Below are 19,489 nucleotides of genomic sequence, written 5' to 3'. Positions count from 1 at the left end.
TTAGCATGATTTTGACGGAGGAAATTAGAATGCAATCGAACCATGGCTCCACTTCGAGTTCAGCCTTGAACATGGAGAGTCGAAGCAAAGGAAACAGGCATGGACAATCAAACAACCGCGACAGATCTACACCTAGGCGGTCTAAATCTAGAAATCCCAGAGGTACTCAGGACATAGGTTCCCAGAGCACAAAAGTTATTGAGTGTTGGAACTGTGAAAAAACTAGTCATTACAAGAACTAGTGCAGGAGTTAGAAGAAAGAATATAAGACGAGGGAAAAGACAAAAGCAAATATTGCTTCCGAAAATAATAAGATGTTGATCTGCTCTTTGGAGAGCAAGCAGGAGTCTTGGGTCTTAGACTGTGGAACCTCATTTCATGCAACATGCTGCAGAGATTGTCTAGAGGAGTACACACTAGGTAGTTTTGGTAAGGTGTACCTTGGCAACGATCAACCTTGCGACGTAACTGGCAAAGGAGTTATGAAGATCAATATAAACGGGTCAGTATGGAAGCTGAAGGATGTCAGGTATATTCCAGACCTGAGAAAGAATTTGATCTCAATTGGTCAGCTGCCAGATGAGGGATACACGACGAAATTCATTGGCAATGAATGGAAAGTTTCAAAGGGTGTACTAACAATTGCGCGAGGTAAGAAAAACGGAAAAAATTTTCTAACCTCCAATGCCTCCATGTCTATTTCAGTTGCTACAAGAAATGACGACAGCAACATTTGGCACCAACGACTTGGTCACATGAGTGAGAAGGGACTTAGGGTGATACACTCAAAGGAAAAATTGAGTGGTTTACAGTCAGTACAGATTGACATGTCTGAGGATTGTATAGTCGGAAAATAGAATAGGATTAATTTTCAGATAAACACCCACGCCCCAAAGAAGAAGAGACTAGAACTAGTCCACTCAGAATGTGTCAGGACACAATAGTAAAATGCCAAGAATCCTCAAGTGGAGGAACCAATGGAGCAGATTGTCGCACCACTGTCTCCTACTCCAGCTCCGGAGCTTAGGAGATCTACTTGGTCTCATGTACCAAACAAAAGGTATATTGATTACTTACTTCCTACGGATGGAGGAGAGCCCAAATGCTATGATGAAGCATGTTAGGTGGAAAATACGAGCAAGTGGGAGCTTGCGATGAAGGATGAGATGAAGTCCCTCACCTCCAACAGAAAGTGGGAACTAGCTGAGTTGCCTAAAGGCCTTCACAACAAGTGGGTGCATAGAATCAAAGAGGAGCATGACGGCTCTAGAAGGTACAAGCCTCGGTTGGTAGTCAAAGACTTCGAGCAGAAGGAGGGGATTGACTACACCGGCATCTTTACACTAGTTGTGAAGTTGACAACCATCAGATTAGTCTGCAGGAATCGAGTAGACAGGAAGGTAGTGGCTACAGAGAAACTGAAGTTGTGTTCAACTTTAGTTGGTCTTCATTCCTGAAGATATATTTTGAACACATCACTTATTCATGATGTAACGCCCCAACCTGGGTCTGCCAGTGACCACTGCGTCTCTCCTCCTCCACCTGGACAAGACAACTGCGGGGCGGGCCTTATCAGACTAATAACTGGCCCCACAAACCAACACGTGTCTTTTTTAGTGTGTTTTGTCCTCACTCACATACTTCCTGAGAAAACTTCCCAGGTGGTCACCCATCCCAAGATTGTTCCAAACCAAGCACGCTTAGCTATGGAGTTCTTATAGGAAGGCTCCAGAAAATAAATGTGCACTTTATTGATATGGATAGTAACATCTAATCCTTTTAAGTGTTTCATCCATGGGGTATCACATTCTCCCCCACTTATAGAATGCATCATCCTCGTTGCGAACCCATATTTCCAAACCTAGACGATGTGAATTTTATCACACTTCTGGCTGGGTGTTGGCTCTAATACCATTTGTAACGCCCCAACCTGGGTCTGCCAGGGAGCACTACGTCTCTCCTCCTCCACCTCGACAAGACAACAGGGGGGCGGGCCTTATCAAACTAATGACTGGCCCCACAAACCAACACGTGTCTTTTTTAGTGTGTTTTGTCGTCACTCACACACTTCCTGAGAAAACTTTCCAGGTGGTCACCCATCCCAAGATTGCTCCAACCCAAGCACGCTTAACTATGGAGTTCTTATGTGAAGGCTCCCGAAAAGAAAGGTGCACCTTATTGATATGGGTAGTAACATCTAATCCTTTTAAGTCTTTCATCCATGGGGTATCACATTACACACAAGAAACATAGTCCATATCATGTTTTATTCACAATGCATTACTTAACCTGCATCTCGTACATTTAATGTAAATTTGCAATGCAATGTTAAGCCATGAATATGAACAGATATGTATGATTGAATAATGATAGAAAGAATGATGTATTATGATATTAGAAGTATGTATGTACATAGAACATGTTACGATTGGCGAGGCGTATCTTTTGCTTGAGGGCTTGCTGAGTAAGGCGAGTGCACTAGTAGCTACAGATGTGGTAGTAGCCGCATAACGTACTAGGGCAGAGGGAATCTACTTGTATGGGTGGGTAGATTTCCCTCTCCGTAGGGCCTTTACCGGTAAACTTTTGTATGAACTGTGTGAGTACGAGATTAATTTATCACTTGAGGGCTTACTGAGTAAGGTGAGTGCTCTGGTATGCTTTAGTTGTGACCTTTGAGTTACCAAATAGTATCAGAGCCAACACCCAGCCGGAAGTGTGATGAGATTCACATCGCTTGGGTTTGGAAATGTGGGTTCGCAATGAGGACGTTGCGTTCTATAAGTGGGGGAGAATGTGATACCCCTTGAATGAAAAGACTTAAAAAGATTAGATGTTACTCCCCATCTCAATAAGGTGTACCTTTCTTTTCGGGAGCTTTCCCAAAAGAATTCCACTGTTAAGCGTGCTTGCCTTGGAGCAATATTGGGATGGGTGACCTCCTGGGAAGTTTTCTCAAGAAGTGTGTGAGTGAGGACAAAATACACTGAAAATGACACGTGTTGATTTATAGGGCTAGTCATTAATCCGATAAGGCCTGCTCCCCTGTTGTCTGGTTCAGGTGGAGGAGGAGAGATGCAGTGCTCCTTGACTGACCTAGGTTGGGGCGTTACACATGATACTGATTAAGGAGACGTCTCTGTCTCCAAGTGGGAGATTCTTATAACTGGAGCTAAGAGACAGTCAGGAGCTGGAGCTGAGTTGGAACGCGGTGCAATTAATCTCACGCAGTGAAATTAATCTCCATTGTAACTTCCCATTTATGTTTAATTGTGATTAAATTGTGATTTAAATATCAGCCGTATAAATAGAGGGTTGAGGAATATAAGATATGTACAGTGAAAAGCTCAAAGAGCAGAGAGTAAAAAGAGGAGGAAGAGAGGGAGGGAGAGAGTGAGAATTGTAGTTTTCCAGCGAAATAGTGAATATTTGGTGTGCGCTTTGTGGACGTAGGTCAATATTGACCGAACCACGTTAAATTTCTGGTGTCACATCTTTCTGGATGCTCACAGGTTCCTAACAGGGAAGTGGATCAAACCCGCATTTTTAGAATTAAACCAGAAAACGATGAGAATATTACTGATATGATGACATGTACCAACATACTAAAATGTGAATATTGTAATGTGAATTCTGCAATACGTATACTAAAATGTGAATATTGCAATGTGAATACTGAAATGTGAATTTGGAAATGTGGAAATGAGAATCCTGATGGATTGGAGTATTTCTAAAAGCACGGTACCGTTTCTAGTGAGATGATAAGTGTAACCACATGGTCTAATGGAGAGTGTGACGTGATAGTCGATTGAACCAGTGAGAAAGGTAGTTTTGCCCCCTAAGTCCAGACCAGGGATAGGCAGGTCAATCCTACTAAAAATGAATTGATGGATTTCTTATTTTGATCTAACTGGGTAGGCTAACCGTGGTTTAGATCCAACCTTCGGGTCGCATTACCCTGATCATCCTTACGTCAAATGGTAAAAACAATTGAAAAAATATTACAAACATATTCTAAAAGATATACATACATATAATTTATGTTCAGATTTATTTAGATGACATCTCAATTTCAGGCGTAAAAAGTGGAATGACAATGTGAAATTTAAATTCATATTCTCACACAATAAATACAACATGGAACCCTCTGGGGAAAAAAAAAAATACATACCATCATTTTGAAAATTTTCTTCCAAGATATTTCTATAGCAAGGCAATTGTTGAAGCTCTGGTACTAATTCTAACCTATGCAAATAAATTGCTCCTAACTAAGTTTTGTTTTGTTTTTATTATTTGTTTTCCACTTCATGGTCAAATCATGATAAGACAATAGTTAAATACCTAAGTAACTTTTGAAAATACAAATTTCAAAACTTTAGATTTGTTGTGGATTTAAGAAAACACATAATTCATTTTAATACTATATTTTATTAAAATCTACAAATATTCAAAATTAAGTCCAATTTCCTTAAAAAAGGGGTCATTGTTATTGGTATTTTAAGAAATGCATTGCCCATCTTCAAATTTACTAATAACAAAAGAAGAAAATGAACACAATGTTATAACTTTATTTCCTTGGGTTCATGTTAACTTTAACCTTCTGATTGATGTTTCGTTTGATAAGAGGAAGTGACAACAAAATGGAAATATATCAAACAATCCACAGAGTAAGCAAAAAAAATGGTAAAAATATCTCAGATAATCCACATCAAGGGTTTAATCCTTCAAGTCATACTCACAAACAGAGCCGCGGAAGTGTTTTAATCTTCTAATTGCGCATTAATAGCATATAGTAATAGGTATGATGTCATAAGCCGAGCTTGTTCAGGGCATTATACTTGCCTGTGACCGCTTGTCTCATGCGTTTGGGATGAGTTTCCATCATATAAATATTAGTGTAGATTTATTTTCTAATAGTAGTTTCTCCCTATACCAAATAAGGCAGTATGACTCTTCTGTCACTTCGATGTTTCCTAGTATTAGTGTGAGATATGCATATAAAGCTCTTTAGAAAACGGTGAGTGTTCATCAATCTTGTAAAACTCACTAGCTAGGGGTGAGTATAACTCAGGAAAACCCAAATTAACTGAATTAACCAACCAAAATTGGTCGGTTGTGTTCGGTTCGTTTAAGAAAATAGGATCGGTCATTTCGGTTATGGTTTTACAAAGTTTGGTTAATTGGTTCGGTTAAGAGAAATGTTAATTCGGTTAACCGAAATAACTGATTTAATAATTAATTAAAATTAAAATATAAATTAGTATATGTTAAGAGCTGCTTAATTAAGCTGATGGTGGGTAACGTAACAGTGTAAATTCTTCTCTTACAGTTCAATTGCAAAATATCCTTTTTATTAATAAAATTAATAGATGAGGTACTTATTAAGTTGGAATTGATAAAAAAAATCTACAATTATATTCTGTTTTTATTAATTAATTTCAAATTAATTCGGTTAACCAAATTATACGAAAAGGTAATTCGGTCAGGTTCAGTTTGGTGAGGCCCCTCTATTCAATCGGTTCGGTTAATAGTTCTCATTAACCGAAAATTTTGGTTAATTCGGTTAATTAACCAAATTTGTCCATATCGACCGTTTACTCACCTCTATCAGTAGCTATTGTAGACGTGTTTAGTCTACTTGACTCCCTCGCTAAACACACAATGTTAATGGAGGTATTGTTAATAAATTATGTTACTTCAATATTTATTGTTTGCTTATCACTGCTTTCATAATTGTTTACTGCTTCTGCTGATATTTGATTGAATGACAATGAAAGTGTTTCGTGGATAAATTGTGGTAAACAACATAATCCCTGGTTGAGCAAAAATGTTTTAGCTAGCGATACATGGTCCTTTAACAAAGGTGTGAAATAGTCACGTGACACTAGCATCCTCACTCAATCCTCTGTTCCCAATGACAGGTATATTGCAATATATAAAGTAGGTCTTATAATTTCAGAAGTAAAAGAGGGCACCTCAATTGAGAAGATAGACAATTAATTAGAAATCCTGCCCAAAAAATTGACATGCAACTATGGGTAAAATGGCAAACCAGAATTCTTCATAATCTGCACAACCATACAAGAGGTGGAAGCAGAGTTTAAGTTCAGAACAAGAGAAGGCAAAGAAGAAAGCAACAGAAAAGAAAGAATGAAACTCTGTTAAGAGACGTGTCAGCCTGCATTTCCTGCCTTCTCATAATTCTGTGACTACTACTCCCACCCATCAGATCAGCATACGAATTCTGATAAGGATAACCGAACAAGCTTGTGTCCGAACCACCAAAGATGCTGGTATACACCATCCTCCCTAACAACCCAACCATTGAACTAAAAGCACTTGGCAAGGCCACGTCCCCGAGCTCAGCCGATGCTGCAGTATAACTTCCGTAGTAAGGGCGAGGATCGTGAAGAACGCGACGACTCTGATGCGGGTTCAAAGGGGATGATGCTACAGTGGTAATCAAGGTATGCAATCCACAGGCTGATGGTCTGTGAGGGACAGCCACGCCGCCGAGGTTGTACCTTTTGGGTTTGGAGCGGGAGGAGGGCGAGCCACTCCCGTAGAGAGGAACTAGTGAAGCTGGGGAGACATCGGCCTTACAAACCGGGCATTTATGCTTACAGTCTGCGTCTGGGGCCGAAGAGGTTCGGACATGGAGCCACAGGTAAATGCAGGGCCAACAGAAGAGATGGCCGCAGAGGGTGACGACCGGGTCGTGCGCCGAGTCTAGGCAAATGTTGCAATCAAAGCAACCATCAGGATTTTCTGCAGCTTTGGTAATTGAATCAGCTGAGCTGATGCTCTCCCATCTCTGCTTGAGAGAAGCAGCATCACCCAATTCGAACTGTGCCATGGGCAGATGGGCTTATGGAAGTTGTGTGACTAATTAAGGCCGTCTCTGTATCCAAAAGTGGATCTTCTTCTTGGCATATATACGGAGAAATGGAGAAGGGGGTGTGCTGAAACAGAGTACAAGACAGTAAAGATGGCTGAACAAAGAGATAAGGGGTGGGGTTAAGGAAAAGTGCATGTGTTTGCATAGGTTTGTTGTTTTGCATGTGTGGGGTTAAGGAAAAGTGCAAGAGCGCAAGTGAGCTTTCCATTCAGCACTGAATGAAAACGATGGCAGATATTTTAGTTTTTAGACTTCTCAGAGAATTGAGAATTACTGGACACATGGCTAATAATGGAGGGACACATTTTGAGAGTAGATACCAAATCAAAATGCTACAGCGGAAAACTAATACTACTAGTAGAGTGGATTTTGACTCCACTTTCTTTGTCCTATGTCCTGTTGTTTGTCGAAGATAAAGCCGGATCAAAATTAAATGAGATGTTGTTTGTTTCGTAAATTTAAAGATGTGTCTTGCTGTGATATTTCTTGAGCAAAGGCTATTTGTGAGTGTCACACATGCGCGATGACACAGACAAGACATGGAAAACAAGTGAAGTGTGTGTCCCATACAGACCCACATGGACCCACACTTTGCGTGTTCGACGTGTCAAGTTGATCAAGTTAGAATAATTACTTCTATTGTTGTTTTAAGATTCTTACTTCCGAGAAAAATGAAATGTTTATGCTGTAAGAATATTTCGTGTTCCCCGTGTTATTATTATTTTAAGAATCTTACATTTGAGAAAAATAGGATATTTATGTTACAAGAATTTTTTTCCCCAATGTGAGCTAACACATTTCCTATGTTTAAAGGCAACTTTCATCTTACTTTTAAGTCTCAAAAAAGTGCAATGATAGTGATCATCCATATCTTTGGTGTTTTTTTTTTATTTTTTTAATATTTTATTTTCTTCTTATCCTTTATTCTTGGCTCTTATTCATACATATATGTCTTTTCATGGAATGAAATTACTTTCCTTCGTGTTTAAACTTTTTCTTTCAACTATGTATGTTATTCTCGAGATACCGAACACCAAATCCTTTAAATTTAAATATTAAATAATTTGACTTTAGACTACATTGAGCTTTTTAGATTTTCTAACTAGATGTAGCCTCGAGATTGGTTTGACTTTATTGTAATTGATAAAAAGGGACTGATTAATGAAAATGATGAGTTGTTGAAAGTGAGATTATGAAAATGGGAAATTTTGTAAATTTGTATAAATAGTTGAATAAATGTTTAGAATATATGTTAAAAAGAGAGAGAGAGAGAGAGAGATAAAGATATACATGGAATACGAAAATTCATTAAAGCACAAACTACTTTGTTAAGACAAATTTGCTCTCATCAACCAATGTGCAAACGGGTTCTATACTTTTACAGCAAAGCATCATTGTAAGACACAATGAAACCTATCTAATGCTATTGATTGATTGCATATTACATTTCATTGATAGTTTGCTGATTACATGTCTAAAAATAGTCCAAATATTCTATTTAAAAAATAAGCTTTTCAAGACGAAAGAAATTTGTATCGAAAGTATAGAATTTATAGAGAGTAATTCTAAAAGAAATAAATGTACAAAGATGGTTCTTTCAAGAAGGAAAAAAAATTGTATCTGAAGTATAGCCTTTCAAGAAGAAAGAAATTCTCTTAGCCTCAACTGTTGGGGCTCTCCTCTTTATATAGTCAGCCATGGTCCATGGACATGCAGCTGGGGAGAAATCCCTCTGATTACCCAATCCTAATTCCTTAAAAAGCTGAAAATGAACATCCTATTGCCATGTGTTCTCTTGTATGTGAGTGTTTGAGGTTCAATCGAGCTTAATTTAAAATTTTGAGATTCAATTGAGTCTCAATTTTTAAAATTGGAATTCAATTCGACCTTAGTTTCTAAACCAAATGTCAATCAAACTCCAATTAAAGTTTCAATTTGTACCTCAATTTGAAAATTAAAACTTGATTAAATCTTGATTTAACAATTGGATTGATTTAATGTGTTGAATATGCTATGTATTGTGTTTTTGTGCTTGTAAAGTTTTGGAATTATCATTTGATGTGTTTGTGGATGTATTGTATAGGTGGATGTGACTTGAAAAATGGATAGCTTGGGAATGAAGTTTGAAGACGGGTTGTTTTTTGCTTAACTTTGTTTCTATTTTTTTTTTTTTTTTTTGGATTACACACCGAGTTTCCATGTGCCCTTTTTACGGTCCACATGACTAATCACGCGCCCCTTGAAGCAAACCCCACAACTCCAAAGGGAGGTAAATTTCAGGAATCCAGGGACGGAAATGAACCCGGGAGGGTTTGAACACTTGATCTCGTGAGAGGCACTCCTGCAACCCGCACTACCACCTAAACCACACCCTGGGGATTAACGTTATTTTTATTTATTTCAATTGTATGTTGTGGATGGATGTAGGTGAGTTGAGTTGTGGGGTTTGGATTTAGAAGGTGGAGATGCACCCTATGCGCATAGTGAAAAAAAAATCATATAACCCCCTTTGATTGGCGGAGAGGCGGGGGGGTCGAATGATGAGAGAGTTCAAATTCGAGAGAGAAATGCCACCTTTGGGATGCTAAAAAATGAGCTCGGTGAGACGGGAGGATGAAAGATGAGAGAATTCAAAGGATGAGAGAGAAGGAATCTTCCCAGGACTCCTAGTGTGATACAAAATACCTTAGATAGCAAGAAAAATCTTTTCTTTTTTTACCAAAAAGAAATAATAAAAATAAACTTATTTGTTCTCTAAAATACTTACTCCGAAGATTTCTCAAAATAATCGATTTTAAACCTTATTCATGACAAATTTTTAAAAAAAAAAATTAAAAACTTGAAAGATGAAATGAATTTGGAAACTAGCGCACTTCGCTATATGATACCTATAATAAAACGACATAATTTTTTTTGTAACTTATTTGAATGACATTTGAACTTGAGGCTAGGTATACTAACAAAAGCATGAAGAGTGGAAGGGAAATTTAAATATCATTTCACATTCTCCCAACTTGCTGCAAATTGCATGCTCCTTATTAAGTTTGTTTTCTTTTATTATTTTTATTTTACTCCCCAATAAAATCATATTAGAAAACTAACAATTAATAGTTAAACATGCCGCGTTTGGAAGCACATACTTCAAGATTTGGATTTAAGTGTGCGTAGAATTAGAAAAAAAAAATTAATAAATTTTTTTATTGCATTTTATCTAAATACATATATTTGAATGTAAAACTTAAATTTTATGTTTCCAAATGCATGTTCATTGTACATCGTTGCTATTTATTATTATTTTTTTTTCAACAACGGACCAACTATTAATCATCGCCTTCTGTCTATCAATAACCGCATGTATTGCACGACGGATGTGAAGAAGCAAGTCATTATCTCGGCAATAATGAGCTAAGTTAGTATTTGCAGTGAATCACCCCACCTTGTGCATTCGTAACAGTTACAATGATCAACTCCGTGGGTCTTTTACCTACACGTGGCATTGCTCCTCACCAACTAGCTAATCAGTGGCTGAACACGATGCTCATCTAAGAGTGAAGAATGTAAAGACAACATTAAACCTAAAGTTCTATTTTTTCTTTTTTGCTAGTGCAAAAATTGGCATAGACAAGGGATGGAGGGTAAATGTGTAAAAATAAAAGCAGTAATAATAATGAAAAAAAATGTTGTTTTTTGGGATTTTAAACTAATCGAATATATTGTTGATCTAGAATCGTGTGATACGAATCGATTTATTTGATTCACTAATAAATTCAACAGCAATTGTTTTTAGATTCAGTATCAAGATTTGAATTGATTTGATGTGAAATTGGTGTGAAATTGATAGGAATCATATGAATAGAATAAGGAATTGTAAGATTCTAACAACTATGATATGGACCCAAAAAATTGACAATGCAACTACTGGTAAAAGCACAAATCATAATTTTTCATAATTTGTACAATTATATAATCAAGGGAGAAGCATAGTTTATACATGTTCAAAACAAGAGAAAGCAAAAAACAAAGAAACAGAAAAGAAAGAATGAAACTCTGTCAAGAGACTGGCTAGCCTGCATTTCCAGCCTTTGCATAATTCTACCACTACTACTACTTCTTCCACCCATCATCAGATCAGCATAAGAATTCCGATAAGGATAACTAAACAAACTTATTGTGTCCGATCCCCCAAATATGCTGCTATACACCATCTTCCCTAACATCCCAACCATCGGACTGAAACCACTCGACAACCTCACGTCCCCAAGACCAGCCGAGGCTGCGGAGTAACCCCCGTAATATGGGTGAGGATCGTGAAGAATGCGCTGGCTTTGACGCGGGTTTGGAGGGGATGATGCTGCAGTAGTAGTAGTTGTGATCAAGGTATTCAATCCACAGGCTGCTGGTCTGCGGGGGACACCCACACCCTGCAGGTTGGGCCTTCTGGACTTGGAGCGGGAGGAGTGGGGGCCGCTCCCGTAGAGAGGAACTAATGAAGTTGAGGAGACATCGGCCTTACAAACTGGGCATTTCTGCTTATCCGGATCCGAAGAGATTTGGAGATGGAGCCACTGGTAAATGCAGGGCCAGCAGAAGAGATGGCCGCAGAGGGTGACGACAGGGTCATGCGCGGTGTCTAAACAAATGTTGCAATCAAAGCAACCATCAGGATTTTCTACAGCTTTGGGGATTGAATCGCCGGGGATGATGTTCCTCCAATTCTGCTTGAGATCAGAAGCATCACCCAATTCGAATTGTGCCATGGGCAGATGGGCTTATGGAAGTTTGGGGACTAAGTAAGACCGTCTCCGTATCCAAAAGTGGATCTTCTTAGTATGTTTATATAGAGCGAGAGCGAGAGAGATGGAAAAGGAAGTGTTCGAATCAATAAAGATCACTTAATTAACAAACAGAAGAGGGGTGACGTCGAAGCTGACCTCACTCTGTTGCTGAAATTTCAACAAAAATAAATTAATAAATAATTTTAAAAATATTGCCACCTGTCACCATTATTGTCTATATGTGGCCGGCCAAGTCAACCGGATTTGATCCGTTGACCCCGTTCATTTATTTAATTTTAAAATTAATTTTTAATTTTTTTAAATAAAAAAAAATCAAAAAAATATTAAAAATCATAAAAAATATAGAAAATTTATTTGAGTTATTTTGACTGGAATAACAAAAAAAATGGAAAACAAAAATACTAAAAATGAAGGAAAAAAGTCTTTAAAATCTCAAAAAAAAAATATTGAAAAAATTTCAAAATTTTCTTAAAAAATTGAAAAAAAATATGGAAATGTTTTAAAAATTATTTTTTATCAAATTTGATGAATTTATTTGATTATTATTTGGATATATTCTTTTTTTTTTTTGTGCATCCCAATAATTAAACAAATGGTAAAGAGGTATTTTAAAACTTTATCTATATTAATTATGAGAATGATTTATCTAATAAGATTCCCTCCTTTGAAATATCGCATTTTATTTCATATTTTATTCTAATTTTTAATATTTATTTATTTTTTTAAAAGGAGTTAATTAAATAGCACGACTACTAGTTCCTTGATCTAAAATTAGTCTAGAGACCAATTAATAAATATTAATTATGTAAAATAACCGCATTTAAAAAAATAACAGGTTTGTGGTAACTTTTATTGAACTTATAATATTATTATTATTTCTCATTTAGAACTCTTGTTACAACCTGTTAATTCAAAGACCCGTGTGCCCAAACAGCGTGCTTTCAGATCTGTGGGTTTCTTTGGGAGGAAGGATAGTTAATTTGTAATGCTGAAGATTAGCCCATATTTCCTTCCTCCACGGAGAAAAAATTGGGAGGAAGCTTCATAATCAGAAAGTCAATGGGAAAACCATGCACTAGCTTTTGCACTCAATTCTTTATTAGAAATACTAATAATATAAAATGATAAATTTATAAATAAATAAATCACAATTCACAAATAGGCTGAGACATAGATATCTCATTCTTTTTAAGGAGATTCAAGCCCTTACGATTTATTGGATTAACTCATGAACCGGTGCAGTGGATTTCCTTAAGACTTATTTCCCCCAAGATACAACAGTCCGATCTGAATCTAATCACTCTCCAATTCTGCACAAATAGAGGAGTTTGAAATTTCACAAAAAAACATATTTCTTTACTTATCAAACTCTTTAGACTCAAAAGAAAAATGATAAAATGAGAATGAGGATAATTGATTTTCTTGTGCTAATGCCTCAAAAGTTTATTTATAGGTATAAAATAATCTTTTATTTTTCATGTACTTAATAAATAAGTTATGTATATATTAAGTAGACACAACCCTAAATTCAGGGTACATTCATCTAATTAATCTTGTGCATTTAAGAGATATATGAATAAATGATCATAATCCAATCCAAAATACATCTTCATTTTTTAAAATAAAATAATAATATACATCTTCTTTTTCAAGATAAAATAATAATATTAAAATACACTAACAATTGGTGTTTCCTCATTCTGCCCTCCATTTACATTGACATCTTAGTTTATTTAATTTTATATATTTGGTTTGCTGTTGCTGCTTCTCGCCAATCTCCCCTTAATTTGTAGATTTGTGTTTCTCGTTAGTTCTTTCCATGGCATGAGGCCAGAGTGAAAATAAATAAATAAACTGTATTGATTCTAAAAAATAAATAAATAAATAATTATTATTAATGAAATAGCATATATTAGTTAATAATTATTATTAATTAAATAATATATATATATATATATATATATATTAGTTAGTTACCTTCAGAGAAACAGAGACGTTTCTCTCTCGTCTCTCTTGCCTCTCTCTCCTCGAATTTCTCAGTCAAATATGTGTCGATCGAAGAACGAAAAATACTCCTGGATTTCATTCTCCGCCACCGACATTTTAACATAAGTGGATTTGTTGTAAGAGTATCATAGGCACCACTCTTGAAATAAAGTAATCTCTCTCTCTCTCTCTCTCTCTCTCTCTCTCTCTCTCTCTCTCTCTCTCTCTCTCTCTCTCCTCAATTTTTCTTTAAATCTTTAACCAAATCGATAATCGGACACCACCACAGGGTCCTAACTCCGATCCTCGTCATTTTAATCAGAGCAAATTTTTAATTTGAATTTTCTAGACACCACTCCAAGGTTAGGGTAAGAATAGTAGAATTATATTCATTAATTATTTTAAAAGTTTAATTAGTATTGGGAGTATGTGAGCCTAAGTAGGGTTGGCTCTTCATTGAGGCCACTGACGTGCTAGTCTAGAGCCCCAAAAATTTTGGGGCCCTTAAATTATTTTTTTTTTAATATAATAATGTTAACAATATTTATGGAATTCACATGTTTGGTGGGTGGAGTACACATGCAATGCAGCTAAAATTATTTAATGTACCTAGAAAAATTAATTTTAAATAAAAATAAAAATTAAATAAAATTTTAAAGGCCTCTAATTAAATCATTCGCGTAGGACCCCATATTGTGAAGAGTCACTCCTGGGCCTAAGAAATGTCAAAATAATTGTAATTTTGAGGTTAAGTTAATTGAATTTGGAAAAATGTGATTTCAGGGTTTTGAGTTCCGAATGCAACGGGCTTGAATTTAGAGATTTTAGCAAGTCTCTTAGTAAGCAAGTAAAGGGAATAAATTATAACAGTTATTTTTTAAAATTACTGGTTGAGTAAATATGTGAAAATGAGATTATGATACATTCATTGTGATAATTATAATATGAATATTAGGTGAAAAATTGTGGGGCATAAGGAATTTTGAAATAATAAATTTATACGGGAAAAGTATTAGAAATTGATAAATGTGTTTTGTACTGAGAAATGATACTATGTTATAGTATGGAAATGTTTTACTTAAATGTGAAAATATGAGAAATCCAGTATTGTTATATATATATACATGTGTATTTTACTGAAAAATGATGAGAGTGATATACTGATGAGTATTTTCTGAAAAATGATGAATTGTGAAATAGAGGTGTATTTTACTGGGTAATGATAAATGTGTTATACAAATATGTTTTCATTGAGAAACGATAAAATGGGATGTGTGTGTGTGTGTAAATGAAATGATGAGAGATGTGTTATACAGATATACGAAATGAAATATACTGGTATGAGATGAAAATTGTGTAGAAATGATGAAAATTATATAGGAATGATAGAATGATACATAAATAATGTGAACTATATTGACATGTTGAGATATATTGATATAATGGATTGTGAATCCTGAAATGTAGAAATGAGAACCCTGATGGACCAGAGTAATTCCGAGAGCACGGTATCATTGCTAGCATTATGTTAGTGCAACCACACGGCTTGTACAGCGTGTGGCGTGGCAGTCAATTGGGCAAGTGCGAAGGTTCTACCTAAAATCGACTTTTTAAAAGTCGATTCTATTTCCATGCATGCATTACTGCACGTAAACCGAAATTGACTATCTAAATATTCATGATGTTATATGATGGCACAATAAGGAGGATTCTCTATCCATATATGTAATTTATGAAAAATGGGTTATATCGATCCAAAAGTATGTTATCAAGAAAAATGTATATATTTTCAATGATACATGTGAGTACAGTTTTTAAATGTTATTTTAGTTAAAATTAAATATATGAATGTATTTTATTCACACTAAAACTCATGTTAACTACATATTGATGATAATCTAATTCGTCTTATTGAGAAGTCTCTCACCCCAATATTCATCTTAGAGTAAAGTGTTTGAGATTTGATTGTCTTCCGCATGTTTTATATTGAATGTATAGAATAATAGCACTCCAGGCCCTACCAAGTTCGCTACCATACCAAGGATTTTCATACATGGAGTGACTTACTCAAGTTTCATAATTCTATTTTCAAAATCAATTTTCTCTTTGGCGGCCTTAAATTTTATTGGCACGCCTTTATCTTAAGTCATCCCTTGCCTTAAATGCCTACACATTGTTCTTTTTTACAAAATTTTAAATTCTCATTTTACAACTCAAGGATGTTCGCGCCTGCTGGACACACACATACCGCTCTGATATCAATTGTCACGAACCACCATTTTAAACTCAATTAACCAGTCACACGACACTCATTGAGGCTCTCCCTTGACAGAGTCCGCCAATAACTACACATTCAATCCCGCTATCATGAACATAGGGGTTTTCAAAAATCAGTCATAGACACAAAATATCAGTTCTAACAATAATAAATTCATAAAAACAAACGACCTTCATACTCAATGACAATTGTTATATTCAGTTAAGAAGACAATCACACAAGCCCAAGTAATTCGACATTCAATATAAAAATCTCTAATGAGGACAAGTGAAGACATCTCTCCTCTTCATTTAAACGAGATCACACTGTCAACCCCTAACACATTGCGATGAGCCCTCCTTTAATGATTCATAATGGTTATACCCTTCCCATTAAATTTGCTTTGGTTGAGAGAGTGGCACAACAAAATGGAGAAAGATCCCAAACAATCCATATCTAGAGACCATCAAACTCGTTCAGATCACTGGCAGAAATGTTTTAATCTTGCAAACAATTTCGCATACAGCAATATCAATCATGTGTTATATTGCTCTGCAGCAAGTAGAACTGATAATTTCAGAATTAAAGGAGAAGACTATGGTTGAAAGGATAGATAAATAGACAAAATAGTGTCCAGATAACTGGCATTCAACTACTAGTTGAAGGTAAATCATAATTCTCTAATATTGGAAGATAAAAAACCACCGATACATATCAGAACAACAATGTTCACAGGAGATAGTTCTCAGCAAAATCTCTTAAACACTAGCAATATCCGGCCTGATCTGTAGATAATCTTTATGAGCTTGACTCCTTAATTTGTACAACTATACAGGGGAGAAGCAGAGATTATATTCAAAAGAGGAGAAGACAAAGAACAAAACAGCAGAAGAGAAAGATTGAGACTCTATTGAGAGACTTGTCCACCTGTATTTCTTGTCTTCTCATTCTAGGACTACTACTTCCCATTGGAGGATAAGAATTCTGATGAGGATAACTAAACAAACTTGCGTCTGAGCCCCCAAATATTCTGGCATAGACCATCTCTCCGAACATCCCAACTGTTGGACTAAAAACGCTCGGCAATGCCACTCCCCCCAGATTGGATGATGCTGTGTTGTAACTTCCGTAAGGATGAGGGAAGTACTGCTGGTGGTGAAATGATTGCGAATGGAAAGGATCGTGGAGATGCTGACGGTGTGTGTTCGTAGGGGATGATGATGTAGTAGTAATCAAGGTATGCAACCCACAAGCTGCCGGTCTACGGGGTACAGGTACACCCGGGTCGGGCTTTTTGGATTCGGAGGATGGCAAGCCACGCCCATATAGAGGAACTAATGAAGTTGGAGAGACATCAGCCTTACAGACTGGGCATTTCTGCTGATGATCTATGTCCGGTGAGGAGGTTTGCACATTGAGCCACTTGTAAATGCAGGGCCAGCAGAACAGATGACCACAGAGGGTGACAACCGGATCATGTGCCGAGTCTAAACAAATGTTGCAATCAAAGCAACCATCAGAATTTTCAGCAGCTGGAGTCAGATCTGAGATGTTTTTCCATTTCTGCTTGAGAGAAACATCATTGCAATCATCAAACTGTGCCATTGTCTCAACGAAATTATGTTCCAAGGCCATCTCTGTATCCAGAAAACGGGTCTTCTTAGCATATACAGAGGAATAAAGAATGGGATGCACAAAGAGAATACAAAACAACAAAGATCACTCAATAGATGATAACATATAAAGAAACCACTGAAAGATCTGGGTGCGCCGCTGAATTTTAAATGAAACAGCATGAAAAACAACAAAATAGAGTAGATAATACTCGGACTCAATTTGTTGCATGTCCTGTTGTTTCTTAAAGTTGAAAAACAAATAAATTTAAAGGTTCATGAGAAAATGCGAAGTCTATCACATGGAGATGTTCTCATTTAGTCTTCTTTCTGTTATTCTCAAGAAATGTAAATTTACCATCATGTCGCTTACAAACTTTAAAACAAATATGAGAATAGTATTAGGAATCTACGTTTTAAAGAACAAAAGAGTGTTGTTTGAATCAAAATTTCATCCGTGGGGATTGGGGAAAACTCAAAAAGAAAAGGAAAAGAAAGAAAAAAGGTTTCCCCGTTTTAATAGAGTATCAAGCAACCGTGTATTCAATTAATTGAGCAAGAAAGTAGCTACAACCCAGTTCTCTGTGAAGTGAGAACAAGACTTCGGAACTTCCTAAGAGGCCGGAGAGGAAAAATGAATGCACGCCATCATTTTAACTGTGCTGATTTACATCTTATTGGTCTCGCACATGAACAAAGACTCTAAAATTTGAATTTGAGCATCTCAGTCTTCTTGTTCTTGGATATGATTAGCTTAATTGAAGAGGCTATAGCGACTCCATTCTTACAGATTGGATTCACCTCCTACCCCCTCCCGGCGCCCACCCCACACAAACACGCATATGCCGAGATGCATCAATGATAACAAGTTAGCATATGGATCTAACTGATGCATTCTTCAGATCACGTTTTCTCAGTGGGAAAATAGTTCGGAACAATTTTTGAGGGGTGCTTCTATATATAAATTTAATTTGAGGGGCATATAAATGTTATAAAGTTTCACACAACTTCGAGGCAATAATTTCCAAGGAAAAACTCTCTTTCGTTGAAACGGAACCGAGAAGGGGCATACTTGAATGGTGATTTACACCCTCACACCCAAAAAATTTGAATCTCTTAGTAACCATTTATCAAACAAAGTATAAGGATCCTCTTAGCATTTACAGAATCATAATCGAAGAAATGAAAACAAAAGGAGATCAAATCAAATATACTATTTGCGAAGATTGTAAAAGAGTAGGTGAAGGACATACCGATGGAAGTCTCTTCAAAACTCTTCGTATTCGTCAAGGCTTCGTACAGAGCTTCAAGGGCAGATATTCCAAAACTCGTCGAAGTTTTGTATCAGACAATGATGGCAAATCGATCGTGAAGAGCGAAAGAGATTCAGGAAGCAAAATAGAGATTTAGGAAACCAATGAATGAATCCTTCAAGCTTTCGTATTAGAGCTTCAATGGCAGTCCCGATCACAAAGAGAGAGAAAAGAGAGAGATAGGGTTTAGCTTTATGGTTGAGAGGGAACGGCGGGGAGGACCTGTGAAGCCGGAAGCCGCGTGGTCGCTTTTTATAGAACCTCCGCGCTAATGCGACGTTGATGAGCGCTTGTCACGCGCGTAAGGCGCGAGTACGGGTGGGACCTGTTCCCCTTGTTTTGTGGTAGAACCCAGGAGCGGGCAAAGTGATCTCATCCGTCCATCCTCAATTCCCTCCTTGCCGTCCGATCAGATCGGTTCTTTTCCTTCTTTTTTTTTTTCCTTAATCTCAACTAAAGGAGTAAAAGTTAAAAGTTGAAGACCGTCAAACAGCCTATGCCTATTTTTTGTTTTTCATTCTTGTTTTTTTATTTTTAAACATTCAACTCAAATAATTTTTTCTTAAGAAATTTAAATATCAGTACAACGCAGACAATAAACACTGATTTTTTATGAGATTTAATAA

At 36.4% G+C, this 19,489-nt stretch overlaps 3 protein-coding genes across 3 annotated transcripts; all 3 read right to left on the bottom strand.

The window, feature by feature from the left end:
* Positions 1-5,980: 5,980 nt before the first annotated feature.
* Positions 5,981-7,349, bottom strand: LOC131161016 (E3 ubiquitin-protein ligase RMA3-like). The gene has a single exon (XM_058116880.1). It carries the CDS (start codon positions 6,854-6,856, stop codon positions 6,107-6,109), a length of 750 nt encoding a protein of 249 aa, XP_057972863.1. The 5' UTR covers positions 6,857-7,349; the 3' UTR covers positions 5,981-6,106.
* A 3,468-nt stretch (positions 7,350-10,817) lies between these two features.
* LOC131161008 (E3 ubiquitin-protein ligase RMA3-like) lies at positions 10,818-11,761 on the bottom strand. Its single transcript, XM_058116868.1, has one exon. It carries the CDS (start codon positions 11,653-11,655, stop codon positions 10,894-10,896), a length of 762 nt encoding a protein of 253 aa, XP_057972851.1. The 5' UTR covers positions 11,656-11,761; the 3' UTR covers positions 10,818-10,893.
* Positions 11,762-16,596: 4,835 nt separating this feature from the next.
* On the bottom strand, positions 16,597-19,104 carry LOC131146420 (E3 ubiquitin-protein ligase RMA3-like). The gene is made up of 2 exons (XM_058096030.1): positions 18,804-19,104; positions 16,597-17,574 (listed from the first exon to the last, which is right to left on the bottom strand). The coding sequence occupies exon 2, from the start codon at positions 17,570-17,572 to the stop codon at positions 16,793-16,795; it is 780 nt and encodes a 259-aa protein (XP_057952013.1). The 5' UTR covers positions 17,573-17,574; positions 18,804-19,104; the 3' UTR covers positions 16,597-16,792.
* Between the last annotated feature and the right edge of the window lie 385 nt (positions 19,105-19,489).

Source organism: Malania oleifera, chromosome 1, assembly GCF_029873635.1.
Source record: "Malania oleifera isolate guangnan ecotype guangnan chromosome 1, ASM2987363v1, whole genome shotgun sequence".
NCBI classification, from domain to species: Eukaryota; Viridiplantae; Streptophyta; class Magnoliopsida; order Santalales; family Ximeniaceae; genus Malania; species Malania oleifera.
This window is presented reverse-complemented; position numbering and strand designations above follow the sequence as displayed.

Excerpts from the sequence above, each read along its gene's own strand:
- LOC131161008 (XM_058116868.1), bottom strand. The coding sequence starts at position 11,655 with ATGGCACAATTCGAATTGGGTGATGCTTCTGATCTCAAGCAGAATTGG.
- LOC131161016 (XM_058116880.1), bottom strand. The coding sequence starts at position 6,856 with ATGGCACAGTTCGAATTGGGTGATGCTGCTTCTCTCAAGCAGAGATGG.
- LOC131146420 (XM_058096030.1), bottom strand. The coding sequence starts at position 17,572 with ATGGCCTTGGAACATAATTTCGTTGAGACAATGGCACAGTTTGATGAT.